General features: G+C 44.1%; 1 protein-coding gene and 1 pseudogene across 3 annotated transcripts; both read right to left on the bottom strand.

Moving 5' to 3' along the window:
* On the bottom strand, positions 1-2158 carry LOC142590644 (uncharacterized; annotated as a pseudogene).
* A 2376-nt stretch (positions 2159-4534) lies between these two features.
* LOC142590645 (uncharacterized) lies at positions 4535-9645 on the bottom strand. Of its 3 annotated transcripts, none has more exons than XM_075703015.1 (4): positions 9528-9645; positions 9315-9436; positions 9081-9245; positions 4535-4678 (listed from the first exon to the last, which is right to left on the bottom strand). In XM_075703015.1, exons 2-4 carry the CDS (start codon positions 9408-9410, stop codon positions 4541-4543), a joined length of 399 nt encoding a protein of 132 aa, XP_075559130.1. In that variant the 5' UTR covers positions 9411-9436; positions 9528-9645; the 3' UTR covers positions 4535-4540. The 3 variants fall into 3 exon arrangements, with proteins under 3 accessions (XP_075559130.1, XP_075559129.1, XP_075559131.1); XM_075703014.1 differs by lacking the exon at positions 4535-4678 and adding an exon at positions 5268-6257; XM_075703016.1 differs by lacking the exon at positions 4535-4678 and adding an exon at positions 6417-7165.
* Between the last annotated feature and the right edge of the window lie 4371 nt (positions 9646-14016).

Here is a 14016-nt window from a genome sequence, read left to right as displayed (position 1 = left end):
GACAAATAAACAATATTCATACCAGCTTTTCTCTCTCAGCTGTTATGTAACACAAGGTATTCTTTCAGAGGAGGAGGAGAAAGGTGAAAGAACATTGCCACTTGGTTGCCATGAAGGCAAGTGTGGCAGTTGGTTAAAATCGTTGCTACTTTGTACATCTGTGGCACATTCTGGAGAAAGACTTTCTGATTTTTTTTTGTAGTCCAAGAAGGCAAACAGACTGATCGTCTTGCCGAATCCCCATTCTACTGACTGCCTTACAGTGCTCATGGCAGTATTGAATTCTTGCTGCTGTTCATTCAGACGTGCACCAGCATATGGCCGCATGAGCAGAGGGCGGAGGGGGTACGCAGGATCACCGTATATAGTGAATGTATTGCCCTGCATCAACTGGAGAAGCTTCTCATACAGCCCGCTTTCCCGAAGTATTCCTGCAAAAGAGAACCAATTAGGAATTAACATAATGAGTCGCAGAATGTTGCACCTTGCTGTTTCAAAGCGAAGGTTAGATTTAGGAGCAGGCCTTAATATGAAAGTTGAATTATTATTTATGGAGTTGCATGTCAAAAACAGTTATGCTTAAAATGTGCTTCGCAGAAACTGCACTCAATACACGTGTGTAATTATCTTTCTGGGCGATCATATCACAAGTGTGTGAACAATGCAGCTGGGAACGAAGAAATGAGGGGCCTTTGATTTACCTGCATCATGCCTGTGGCCTAAATATGGGCCGGCAAGGTCGCAGACGATGCCGTTGGCACACATAATGGCCTGATATTTGACAACATGCTCCCGTTTGTGCCCGGAGAAGTACATTCGCTGGTTGTATGTTGGTCGGCAGATCGGTCGGGCAGTTCCATCGACGAAACCCCAGCAATTAGTCAAAGGCGCACCTCGATCATGCACAGCCTGCAATTCAGAATGAAGATTATTGTTGCAGCAGTTATTATTGCAATATTGCTCTACTAAAAAGATTTCAACAACTAGGGCAACAGGCGCGTCACAACTGCTTGTACTGGAAAATGCATAACAAGAAAGTACATACACTATAGGTGACTTTCCTATCTCGTGTGACATATTTGTCAGAGGAAACGAGGTAAAGAGCCGTCTGTACACTTCCATTTTAACGGCAGTCTGTCAAAATCTGTCATAGCGAAATTGCCAAAAAGCTAAGGTTAGAAACATTGTTTTTACAGTATCCTACGACGGCTACAGTCGCTAACCTAATCGTAATAACGTACGTGTTTTAACCTTAATGCAACAGCGTGTACGTACCTGAGAAAACAGAGCGATGTTGGCAAGGTTCAGCCAACGATGATTTGTCAATGACAGGAGGTGACCGAAGGTCGTCTCAATGTGGCCGAAGACAGAGGCAACTATGCTGGACATCACGGAGGTATGTCGTCCGAAAACGTCTTCTAAATCGCTCCACCTATTAGGATATGCGAGTCGCCGGAGGGCAATCAGGAGAGCTTCTTTACCGGATACTTGTACTCCCTGAATGCTCTCAATCGTCTTGGGAATTAAGAGAGCAGATAACAATTCATCAATATTTGCCTTCTCAAAACGGAACATTCTCCGAAAGACGTCATCTTCAATACTTCCGACGTCGAGCCATCCTTTGCGAGACGTATACTGCCGCCGGCCATGTCGTCGGTAAGTCGCTTCTGGCAACGGTAGAAAGAGGTCTTCGATGTCAGCCCAACTCAAATCAGCGTACAGCAGATGGTCGCAGAGCAAACTTGCTGTACGTCGACTGATTTTTGCCATTTTACGCGGGTGAACTCGCAGCTTCGCAGTGCGTCACAAGAAAACACCAACTAAAAGCACTTGGCTTCGATTGGCTTTGCTTGGCTTATAATTGCACACCTAAGTCGTAACACTAACCGGTACTAACTCAGTGATTACGTTTCTTACATTTTATTGTTGTCTCTTTTTACTCAAAAATGCATTCTGTTCGTTTTCCCTTGTATGAAAAGAGGTTCATTTTTTTTGCTTTCAAGCACCTTTCTATTTTCCACACTGCGGCGTCCCGAGCGCTCAACCCAACGCTGTCTGCGTTCGACCCAATCCTCAAACTCTGCTGCTCATCTAAACCCAAGAGCAACCGACGCAACGCGGCTTGGGGGCCCAGTGCCTTGCGCCCCCAATTCTAAAACTCTCTAATAAAGGGGGCCTCAAAGGCTGCGGGAGAGACTAATCTTTTGTGCGAGATTGTGCTATCCTTGCTGCACGCAGTGCAATATTATGACTCTCATGTCTATGGTGGCATTGTCGATTATGAATGTTTCCTTACTGCGTTAAAAAAATGTGTAGTGCATCTTTCAGATAATAATGGCATTATAGCTTCAGAGTTGTTCAAGTTTGGGGTACTTGTTCACTAAAAGTACACTATTAGAAAAGCTTTAGAATGTCTAGGTCATAATTGCATTTGAAGAACTGTAAGTCTTCCTACACATAGCAATTGGTAGCTTACTGTATGATGTTGAAGGTGGTTTTTATTCATAGGCCCTACGCAGAGAGCAGCAACACAATGCCTGGCATGTGACCAGGGTTCGTAACAGTGTTTGCATTTCCAGTGCTCGTAACTGATTCCAGTCTTAATGCATGAATTTGCTTTATGAATTCTTTGTAGACAGAAGGTGCTTGAATATTGGTTGCATGAAATGCTCCAATGCACACTGTTACGTGCAGGGTGTCTTTTATTACCATACAGATTTTCTTGTTTTAAAGTTATGAGCGCGGCAAATGGTGCATTCTTGCAGAGGAATTCCTCTATTTTGGAACTCCACAAATTTGGAGGCAGTCACATTTTAATGCACTCTCATTTCTTACAAATCTTGAAAGTTGCACCTAATTCAAGATATTCATCATTGAATTTTACTGGTAAATCGAGGCAATATTGGAACCGAGTGTGCTGGGAGCGCAGAAAAGAAGGTCCCGCTATCTCATCAGATGGAAACATCTTGGCCAGTCATTGTAGCTGCTGATACGACACACTTTGCCTGGCAAGCATGTGCGTCAGTGTGCCATGTCAGGCTATCATTTAAGCTTTGTCCCACACTTCTTGACAGGGCACTGCCGCCTGATGTGTAGGAGGATGCACCAAGTTTTGATTGTACTCAATTGAGCGCGATAATCAATATTTCAGAATAAGTGCAATTTTCGAGATTTAGAAAAAGAAAGGGTGTGCGTTCACATGCGACTGCCTCCAAATATGCCATTTAGAAGGCTGCCGCCAAGTTACTAATAAAAAAGTGACTGAATTTTTCAAAATTAATTTTCTGAAACTCGCATTAGCAGCAAAGTGTGTCCACCTCACCTAGAAACTCCTTTGCAAAAACGCCGGGCTCTCCGTGCTCAAAACTTTTTGCTAAATATCAGCATGGTTAAAAAAAAACGATATGCATAATTGTTAATGTATGAAAATCGTACACTATTACTTTTCAAAATTTTTGTCCTTCTATGCAACACCAGAAAAATTGGAAATAGAAGCTTCAGGTGACCTATCTGATGTGGAAGTTGCATGGCCATATTATTGTTTTAATTTTTCGCTATCGCCTTTTACTGTGATGTCGCCACTGCAGCAGCTCGATGGCTGTGGCTTTTCATTCCAGGTCACAAAGCTGCACCCAGGTGTAGAGGCAGAATTCAAAAACGCTTGTGTACTTAAGTATAGCTGCACATTACAGAAGCCAAGGCCCTCAAGATTTATCCATAGCCCTCGAGTTCCATATTTTTTATTGGGATTGAAGAGTAATGTTTGTGCTGTATCCCTCTATTTCAGACTAAATAATGTGCATGCAAAATTATATCTTCATTACTTTACACCATAGCACCAATATCTGTTGTGCGTTGATTTTCTTATGTCCTTGCATTTGCTATAGCAAGGATTTTTAAAAATCAGCCACAAAAGAAAAAAATGAATGGTCAAGGAACCAAGTGGTGTGTAGCAGCTCCCTTCTTTTTTTACTCGGCTGCAAGTTTTGCACTCGTGTGTTAGCAACACTGTTTCGCCAATTGTGTACTTCAAAAGAAGTGTTACCTTTCTGCTTTGGAACTTTGTGGTTTTGTTCTGCCAGCTGCTTGACCAAAACAAGCAAAATGTACTTTGGATATTCCACAAATTCATTCTGTATGCATTTGGTACAATAAAATTTGTTTCAAGAATGGACAAATGCAGTGATGGTTAATTGAAAACTGCAACATGCCGATTTTAGTTTCATGCTTCATTAATTTTCTCAGCCCCAAAGAAAGCATGCGAGGTTCGAAAATGTATCATGTGACAAAGTGCTGGCCTGCCATGACATTAGTGCACTCGGTCTAGAGAACTGATTAATGCTGCACATACATTGAACATGGTGGCCATGACCATCCCTCGTGAATTGGCATTCCCTGCCTAAACCACCTCACCAACACAGCCCGTTAACAGCAAGAAAGTTGACGGGGCTTCCAAGAATTTCTATGCACTATTTATTAGTATCGCCCATTGCTTTGCTGACAATTGTCTTGACAAAAGTGGAAGCCGAATCGGTTGAGTTCAATCAATTTTATTTACATACAACCTATTATAAAATGGACCTTTCTTCGCCTCTTCAACTGTTCCCACAGCTGCTGCTGCCATCTTGCACGCCACATGGTAGGTGCATGAGAGGATTTTCCAAGGAACTCTGGAAAGCTGTAATCAGATTGTGGGCAAAGTTAAAAACTTAAATACAAAAAGGGTGTAGAGTATTGTAACCTTGTACATGTTGATCACACATGTTTCAGCTACAGCTGTAAGTGCCTTGTCTCATCAACCAAGCTACAGTTCTTGCAACGTTACACTTTGTGATACTCAGTATGAATTGATAAGACTAGCTGCTATTCTAGTGGTTGTGCAGGCCACAGTGCCTGGCCTTTGTGCTTGTATGTGTCAATTTCTCTCTTTCAGTCTCGCCCAAGCCACAGCAAAATGCTATCCACAAGTGTTGTGCCAAAATGGCCTGGCAACATTTCGTATGAAGCCATTTGACCTATTTATTGCACTGATGCACAAAGTGCAACCAAATGAAGGAAATGACATCACCTAGGTGATTAGTAAATTACCCTTCTAAAATACCACAAGTGCAACTTTGCTGTGGCAAGAGCCTTAGCAAAAACATGAGACACGCAAAAATGAAGGAAAAGCGACACCTTCAAGTTCCCGCACAAACTCGCCGTGACAAGCACGAATTTTGATAGTGTCTGCTTGAGCTTAGTTATTTCGAGATACATGCAGCTGAATGCTTTTACAAGCATTGAGATGCCCCACTATGCTAGCTTGCCTTTTATGGCTATAGAAAGTCATATACTGCCACAAGTCTGCCTATTCTTCCGATTGGAATCTATATTGAAGCTGCTTTGAGCAATGGGCGGTATTCTATTTCAGCGCAAATGATACATTGAGAGTAGTGTGCCTGGAAGGAATAGACAAAAGCATTGCAGAAGCTGCAGCACTTTGTGCTCGCTGAATGATCATACGAGAAGGTAAAGATGCCATCAGAAAGCATCCTTCGTATAGAGTTTCTTTAAAAGAAAAACACTACAACTAGACATGGTGACAGTTGTGGTGGCAAACTAAAAATATTATAATGATAGTTCAAGGTGTGGTATGGCATGTTTATGCTATTTCTGAAAAAATAAACACGGCAAGTGTGTCCATGCCAGCAATTGACACAGGATGTGCAGATGCAAAGCTGCAATACAGCACCACGGCCTCAAAACGACAGTATGCAAGTGGTGGTCCAGCATCAAAACTTCAATGTCCCTACACTGCAACACTGGGAGGCCATGCTGCATGACAGAAGCCTGGGTGGCCAGCAGGCGCTGCTCTGTCGGGCACAGGACGTGGCAGCAACTATTTCTCCTAAGGATTAAATAAACGGATTTCTCTACGTCACCTGCTATGCGATGCGCCATGCGAGGGAATGACAGTGCCACTACTCTCACAGGATATGGATGGTGCACAAACCACCTTGAGCATCGGAGTGCACGTCTGCCTGTGAGCTCTGTACTACAAACACAAGTGGTGCATGCAAGGTAACATTTAACATATCACTGCAAAATGCCATCAATGAACAGAAGCAGCAAAGAAAGCTGGTTACATAATCTTCAGTGTGTCGGATCTGCATATCTTTTACATCCTGTCTGCATGCCGCATTGTTCATTTGTTCGTCACTGCTCAAAAGTGCATAGTTGCATGGTAGTTTTTTCGATCTTGTGCACTTTCTTTTGTCCTGAAAAAATAACCACAGCAGCTATCTTCATAAAATAAAGCAGATGTTTCTGAATGAGCTGTAATTATTAAAGTTGCTCAAAAGGGTAGTTTACTGAATTGATTGCATTTGAGTACTGCAGGCCTAGTTTCTTTCCGTCTTTCTCTTTTAAAGCCTCAGCACAAATTAGCTGAAACACCCTGTATACTGGACGGCTTGCCTGGCTGCCCGCACCGCCGAGGCGGAGCATCAAACGTTTTTGTGGCGCACTTGTCGCCGTCTCGTGGCACCGGTCGTCCATCCTTATCGCGCACATGCCACCGTCGTCATCACGCCACCGTCGTCTGGTGTTCTGATTGGCTGCGGCAAAGCGGACAGCTCTGGCGGGCGGGAAAAAAAAGTGGTCCGCAAGCGATCGGGCTTGCCGCCTCGTTTAATGCCTGCTTTTATCCGCCTGGCCAAGAGCTTTGCCCGGTTTAGCCGCTTTGTCTTCAGTGTGAACGTGCCTTTAGAGTAAGAAAATCAACAGCTTACGCTTCCACATTTTTTGCTTGGTAGCTGCATTCAATTTGCTTGCTCCTCGTCTTTTAGATGTCTAGGCTACCCATATTTTAACGTGGCTGAATAGTGCACAAATCAGAAACACGAGTTTCTGTGGCCTAGCCTTCTCACACTTGCAAGGATACCATCCAAAATTGACCTATTTTTCTTATGGGGTGCCCACTGATTAAGAGGATGCTGACATCGAAGGATCTCAAGTGGTTCTCTAGCATTTTGGTGACGTAATACAGTAATGCCAAGCTACAACTGACTTGATATCTGTCAGCACCAATGAACGCAGTGGTTAGTATTCTCACTAAATTGAGAGTTCAGCCCAACAGCAGATGGACACCAGTGGTTTGAATCCCCGTGTTGGCAAATTTAACTGGCTGAAATCAAGCATTTAAAAGACACGCATTTAGTTCCATCCCTTCAATCTGCGAGCATAATGAAGATCAAAGGTCAGGTTATGTGGCTGCAGCACCTTCTGTTCGTGCAGCATACCTTTACTTTTCTTTACCAAGACACTTAGCATGCACATACCTTGTGTGCAAGCCACATCTATTTACAACAGAAACAGCGCTTTCCACTCATGAGCAAAAGTTTGGAGGTAAAATATGGTAGAATTTTTTGTCCAGCCAACGCATGCAGGCTGAAATCCAAGTGGTACAGCCAATATGTGCCTGTTCAATTACTGCAATGCATTGAGCCACTTCTGACAACGCACAGCTGTACCAGAAAAGGTTTAGATTTGTTTTCACTAATGCCATGGACTTATGAACTTTTATGAATGTACCTTCAGCTTTCGCAGACTTTCAAGTAATTCGAATGTAAAGTGGCCTGTGTGTTATTGCTATTCAGCCAGAGTGCAATAGGAGCCAGTCAAATTAGTAAAACATGAAGTCAATGTGCACACAAAGACTACATGTACCCTTGCATGACTTTGTGCCACAGGCAGCTAACAGCTTCCAATTCACAGTTCTTGTAATATGCTTGTGGCCACCATCTACAGTGATCTATTTGATTTAACGGGGATGTGTATGTTGGCTGAAAACAAGAAAATATATTAACACCGATGGATGCAATATATCCTTTCCGGTAGTTTCGCAAGGGGGAAACTAATTCGAACTTCACGGCAGCGTGCACCGCACAGCTGCACCTCATTTTATATTCTCGCGCATGCGTCAGTGTTGCCGCAGCTGTCTGTAGTGACACCCTCGCGTGCATTTCTTGTTCAAGCTTTGTTGAAGGGTTTGAAGAAATGAAGGCAGTACGGTGCCGCTCATTTCTTCCTTAATGCGACCTTTGAATAGTGTGTGCATCTTAACCCTTTCATAGACGCAAGCAGAGAACAGGCCGCTTTGTGTCCGAGACATTACAAGTGCTTTTTCTTTTTATGAGGTATTTTTGACATAACGTAAAATCTCAAAGCTGACTACGATTCTGTAATAGCGAAAAGTGGGAATATTACATCCCACTATACAGCCTCAAGGCCCGTTTCTACCTACTCGTGGTCACCTGTAATGTGATTACAAGCAGCCAGAGTACCCAGTAAAGTATACATTGTTTGTGCACGTTTTCATTATACTTACTGAGCATGCTTTGTGTGAGAATCCTCAATCAGGGCTTTCCGATATCACAAGGGTTCTTAGAAAAAAAGATGCTTCTTGAGAATTCTTGAGGGCTCGTATGTAGCAGCTCGCATATGTAGGAATGCGATTTGTTCGCGATGCTAATAATTTGATCACCTGTTTTGGTAGCTGTGGGCACGAGAAATTTAGACACCTAACCGCACCAAAATTCAGCTTATATGAAAACACGGAATTTCGATAAACAGAGTCCATTTGCCGCTGTGGTGGTTTGAAGGAAGGCGATAGAATAGAATAAAATAAACATTGTAGAACGGGAAGTAAATCTGCGGAATCGCTCTATCGCGTTGTTTGACAAAGAAATGGACGAAAAAATGTGCTTAACGTGATTCAGAAACATATCTACACAGGAATGTTCAATGGTAGAAATTACACTTCACCGCTACAGAGTAGCGAAGTTGCCCTGAAAAGTGGGACCAATATTTTCCGACCGCCCAACAAAGGGTGAAATGCGCACAGTATGTACGGCAACACTTGCTTTGTTCACCGCAGTAATGCCACCCTGTAATGGAGACACAACTACGACAAACGGTCCGCATTTCTTCCGCAGCGAGCAGCGAGAAAAAGTGAAACATTTTTTACCGAGTCAGAAATAAGTCAAGCGTGTTCCTGACGGTATGTAACGGCATGCCGCTGGAAAAAGGGGGGTCCATACCTCGGGGTTCAAATTCCGCAGACTGGGCATGCGCTTCAGCGTAGCCGTCAATTTGCGGTTGAGCAAGCGACGATTTTGCATTTTCTGTTCCGCATCAGCATGTTCTACGCAACGAGGGAGCTCCTTGAAAACCAGCACGACGGGGGCCGTCTCGTTGATCAAGGCCTAAAATTTAAAAGACAACACAACTATTAGCGCTTATTGTTTCAAATTTTGTGATTTCAGTAGACTTACCTTGATGTTGTCGCATATTTCTTGTGGATCCATGTTGCTTTCAAGGTCGTTTCCGCCAACATAAAGAACGGCGAAATCGACACGCTCGAAGCGCATCGTGGAGACAGCTCACGCCAGCCGCACTGCATTGTAGCCCACAAAACTGTATGTGCAGGCTTTCATAGACTCAATTAGGCGCAGGCGCGACCTATTTAAGAATTTAACCTGACTCACCGACAATGACGCCGCGCAAGGACGGCATGACTGAACACGATCCAGCGAGGCGTAACAAGACCACGCGAACGAACCTACGTGAGCCGGCAGTGGCCGCATGTGCATGGCATGTGGCCGGCACACACCGCAGGGATTTAGCAGCAGCACCTAGCAGCGTCCTTCCCTAGGCGTACAAGTACCTATCTGGGGGCAGGGAGTACGCCACTGGCTTACGTCACATCCGGTTTGCCTCCAAACCGGGTACAGCCAGCCTGCGGGGATACGCTTCTAGCGTGGGTACAGTGCACTAGAAAATATTGGGTAGTGGAAGAAGCGGCGGTCCGGGCGCGAGGCATATTGTGCAGAAGCTCACCAGATGGCGCGAGCTCTCACTTCCCGAGCACCGGCTGAGGGAGTATGCGGCAGAACGCAGCAAGCGAGTGCGGCGGCACAGAGTTTCAGAATGCTGCGTTCATTTTGCCTCATGCCAAACATGTAAATATAGTTTTATGTAAGCTACCATAAGATCTGTAGCATCGGATGGCAGGGCACGGCACGTACCTGCAATGTCTGTTATAGCGATGCACGCACTTCGTGCACCCCCCTCCTTCCTGCAGCGACAGAGTGCACTTCTAGCATTAAAATTTCACTTCTTTTTTTTACCCAGCTGCAGCAGTAACAAGTCCTGTTCATAACATGGAAAATTTATTTGTGCTGAATGCATGCATATTTATTTATTTATTTATTTGTAGAGAACCTTACAAGGCCCCTACATGGGGATTGAGTAAGGGGGGCATAGAATCAATTAAGTACACACAATCTAGTAACAACAACAATATGAAATAATAATAAAAAGCACCAGTCAAGTGCACAGCCTAAAAGTTGAGAAACATAATAGCTACATAATGCTGTATATAAGTACAATAAAAAAGAACTCTTAGGTTTGTGACAAACGTATTATAGTGCAAGAAAAAGGTAGGAAAAATAACACAGAACAGTGAGTGTGATATCAATGGTTAACAAAGGTTAAGCGAGTTGAATGAGTGCCTGAATTTTTCACGATCAGTTTCCACAACTATGTTGTCGGGGAGGCTGTTCCAGAGCTGAATGGCACGGGGAATTGCAGACGAGTTGAATGCATCTGTTTTACCATAGATGCGCGTAAAGCTATCATGATTGTGTAATCTGTACGACGTGTGCGATGACGTTTCTAGGTGTAGGGAGCGTTTGTTAGTGTGGTGAGCGTATTTATGAAATAATGACAAAAAGACTATGTCGCGACGATTACTTAGCATCTGAAGTGAAAGGTGAATTTTTATTTGGGTTACGCTAGAACGGTAGTCCTAATTTCGGGAAATGAAACGTGCGGCTCTATTTTGGATTGATTCCAGCATGGTAATTAGGTAATTTTGGTGGGGAGACCAGAGTGGAGCGGCGAACTCAAGTCGAGGGCGAACAAATGTTTGAAATGCCAGATTGCGGATAAGTGGAGGTGAGTTCCGAACGTTACGTCGCAGGTAACCCAGTGATCGAGAAGCACTGGTACAGATGGTAGTAATGTGAGAAGTCCAGGAGAGGTTTGTTGAAAGATTTACGCCTAGATATTTAAATGATGAGGTCTGAGATAATGGGACATTTCTACTGCAGTAGAAATAGTCCAAGTTAGTGCGTTTGCGGGTGAAGAACATCACTTTACATTTTGATGAATTTAGAGTCATTAGCCAGGTGTCACACCAATTAATAATTTGGTTAAGATCATTTTGGAGGATCAGGTGGTCATCAGAGCTGTTAATAGAACGATAGACAATGCAGTCGTCAGTGAAAATGCGCATGCATGATAAGTTATTGGGTATGTCATTAATGTATATCAGAAAGAGTAAGGGACCAAGAACGCTTCCTTGTGGTACACCAGATGGAACATCTGAAAGGGGCGAGGAGAAGCTGTTAGCGAAAGTAAACTGCTGCCTGTTAGAAAGAAAATTTCGAAGCCAGGATAGAGTTAGTGAATCAAGTTTTAATGATGATAACTTCAAAAACAGGCGACAATGGGCTACGGTCAAAAGCTTTAGAAAAATCCAGAAAGATGCTGTCAGTTTGAAGGTTTGAGTTTATGTTAAAGTGTAAATCTGTCATAAATTCAAGCGATTGCGTTTCGCACGACATCCTTCCTGAAACTGCTGCATTATTCTATCATGATGATTTAAGCAAGCCATGAGCATGTGCATTTCAGAAGCATGAGCCTCCTGAAGACAGTTTATTTCAGTCACAGTATCAGTGGGTAGGGGGAGGCATTTTCAAGAAACATACTGCAACAGAAGAATTCCACGGTAGGGAGTACACAATACCATTTCACATACTTATGTACAGCGGCTCAACTTCAGATATCTTGAGGTCTCCCGACCGTTATCTTTCGAATGGTTTGAGGACTTCACAAAAAAGTGCAGCCGTGTGGTAACATAAAAAGCTACAACCTTCACCGTCAATGATTCTGCATGGCTATCCGGTCTTGGCGGTTTCTCTAAACAATACCAATAACATCCATAACACTCTCATGATGCAGCTCTTGTGTACTGAATGTACACAAGAGCTGCACCTACCTCGACCACCTCTACCTCGACCACCGCATGCAGCTCCCATTCGGTCAGGTACGTCAGAAACGAAAGAAGCTTTTCCATAGAAGCAGATTCTGGCCGTAGGGCCTCTCCCATGTTCCCATTCCTCTCCCATTGTTTCCGCCGGTCATTGTCTTTAGGCGCTCCAAAAAGAGACAACGTGCGCCCATTTACTTCCCGAAAACCCGGATACCCGCTCTTGCATCCGGGCGCATAACAATGCGTATCGCTTTTTTTCTTCTTCTCATCCATTATCCAAAAAGCGACAACAGGGCAGCATCGAACAGAGAAACGGTCACGCTCGGCACTTTCACTAGCTTCACTTGCAAAAATGCAAAAAGCACGGTGGCTCGTAGCAACAAGAATGACGCGGTAAAGCGCACGTGGGCAACGCGAGCTCCAACCGGCACGGTCTCCTCGGGAAGAGCACACCAGCGCCCCTAGCGGGAGTCTTCGCTCTTGGCTTCACGCTGCCTGTGCGCCCAGCCCTCCGCTCTTTCCACTACCCAATACTTCTAGCTCACTGTAAGCGTGGGTCACGTCGTTCGACCGATGCGCTTCGAGCTGTGATTCTGGGCTGTGTAATCGTGCGTGTGTTCGCGGTGAGCTCAACTGCTTGCAAATGAGCGACGAAGCGGACAAACGAAAGACATTTCCCCATGCGGCATTTCGAAGCATTGGTGTAGAGGGTGCAGGCGCTAAGTCCTTAAAAAACGGATTAAGAACTCCCGTTACGTGGCGCATAAACCAAAGCAAAAAAAAAATAATAATGCTAAAATTTGTAAGTGAGCCAGATACGAAGATTTTGTTAGCGGGATTTTTTGTGCAGCTGTGCCTATCTGGGAACGACATTACTCCGTCCAGCCGTAATGGCCATTGCCGAACTCCCTTCGCCGAAATCTCCATTTAACTTCCTTGGCGCAAGCGAGACTGTGTGAGGTGGAGCGCAACTCCCATGACGTAAAGGCGACGGAGTTATATGGAGTTCGTGGGTGCCCCTGTGACGGGTGTATTAGATACGAACACAACAGAAATTTGAATACTTTGTTTTGAAATGCTGTAATAGAAGGTTAGTGTTTGTGCCAAAGACAAAATGGGAATTAGTCAATGTACTTGAATATGTCCTTCATTGAATTGCATAAGTCCATTCCCCAGAGGACTGTGTAGCCAGGTCACAATTGATTGATTTTGCTATGGTGTCGTTCTGGTATTTGAAATACAGACATGTAGTACGTAAGCTTCAGACGCTTTGTCGACTCTCAATTTGAAACTCTAAGCATTGTACTTATGAACAGGTTCTGACAAATCCATGATTTTTCATGACAAACACTAAATACGCATCGCACATGCAAACGCAGTCTCGCGTTATTGAGCCTCAAAATAAGCGTCGCAAGAATCTTACGCCAGCGGGGCGAAATGCACTTTTCTTCAAATTATCTTACGCAGGTCACCACGACCGCAACGTACACTTACATCATGCGCACCGCATATACAGGGTGTCTCAGCTAACTTTAGCCAGCGTTCAAAAATATGTCGGTGGATCACGCGACCAAACTCATGTTGTTGACTATTGTATGGAGTAAGCCACACTATTTTTTGTATACTGCTTAATTGCATAATCAGTAATGATCGATTAATCAACTTATGAAACAACGAAGCTAAGCAAAAAAAATCGAATTAAGAAGTTGTAGGACGCTTTGCATCACATCCGATTAAACAGTTTCTAACTTTCTGTCTATTAGGTATTAGTGTTCTTCCGCTTATTGCAGATGCCCGAGAAATACAAAAAAAAAAAACACGTGACCTGCCCGCTTGCGCATCGTGATTGCAGTGCTCTCAAAAGTTTCTCGTACATCCAGCAGGGCGTGCTGCCGCTTAAAGGCGACAGGACAGTGGCG

Source organism: Dermacentor variabilis, chromosome 8, assembly GCF_050947875.1.
Source record: "Dermacentor variabilis isolate Ectoservices chromosome 8, ASM5094787v1, whole genome shotgun sequence".
Lineage (NCBI taxonomy): Eukaryota > Metazoa > Arthropoda > Arachnida > Ixodida > Ixodidae > Dermacentor > Dermacentor variabilis.
Note: the sequence above shows the minus strand (reverse complement) of the source record. Positions and strands in the feature narration are given on the sequence as shown.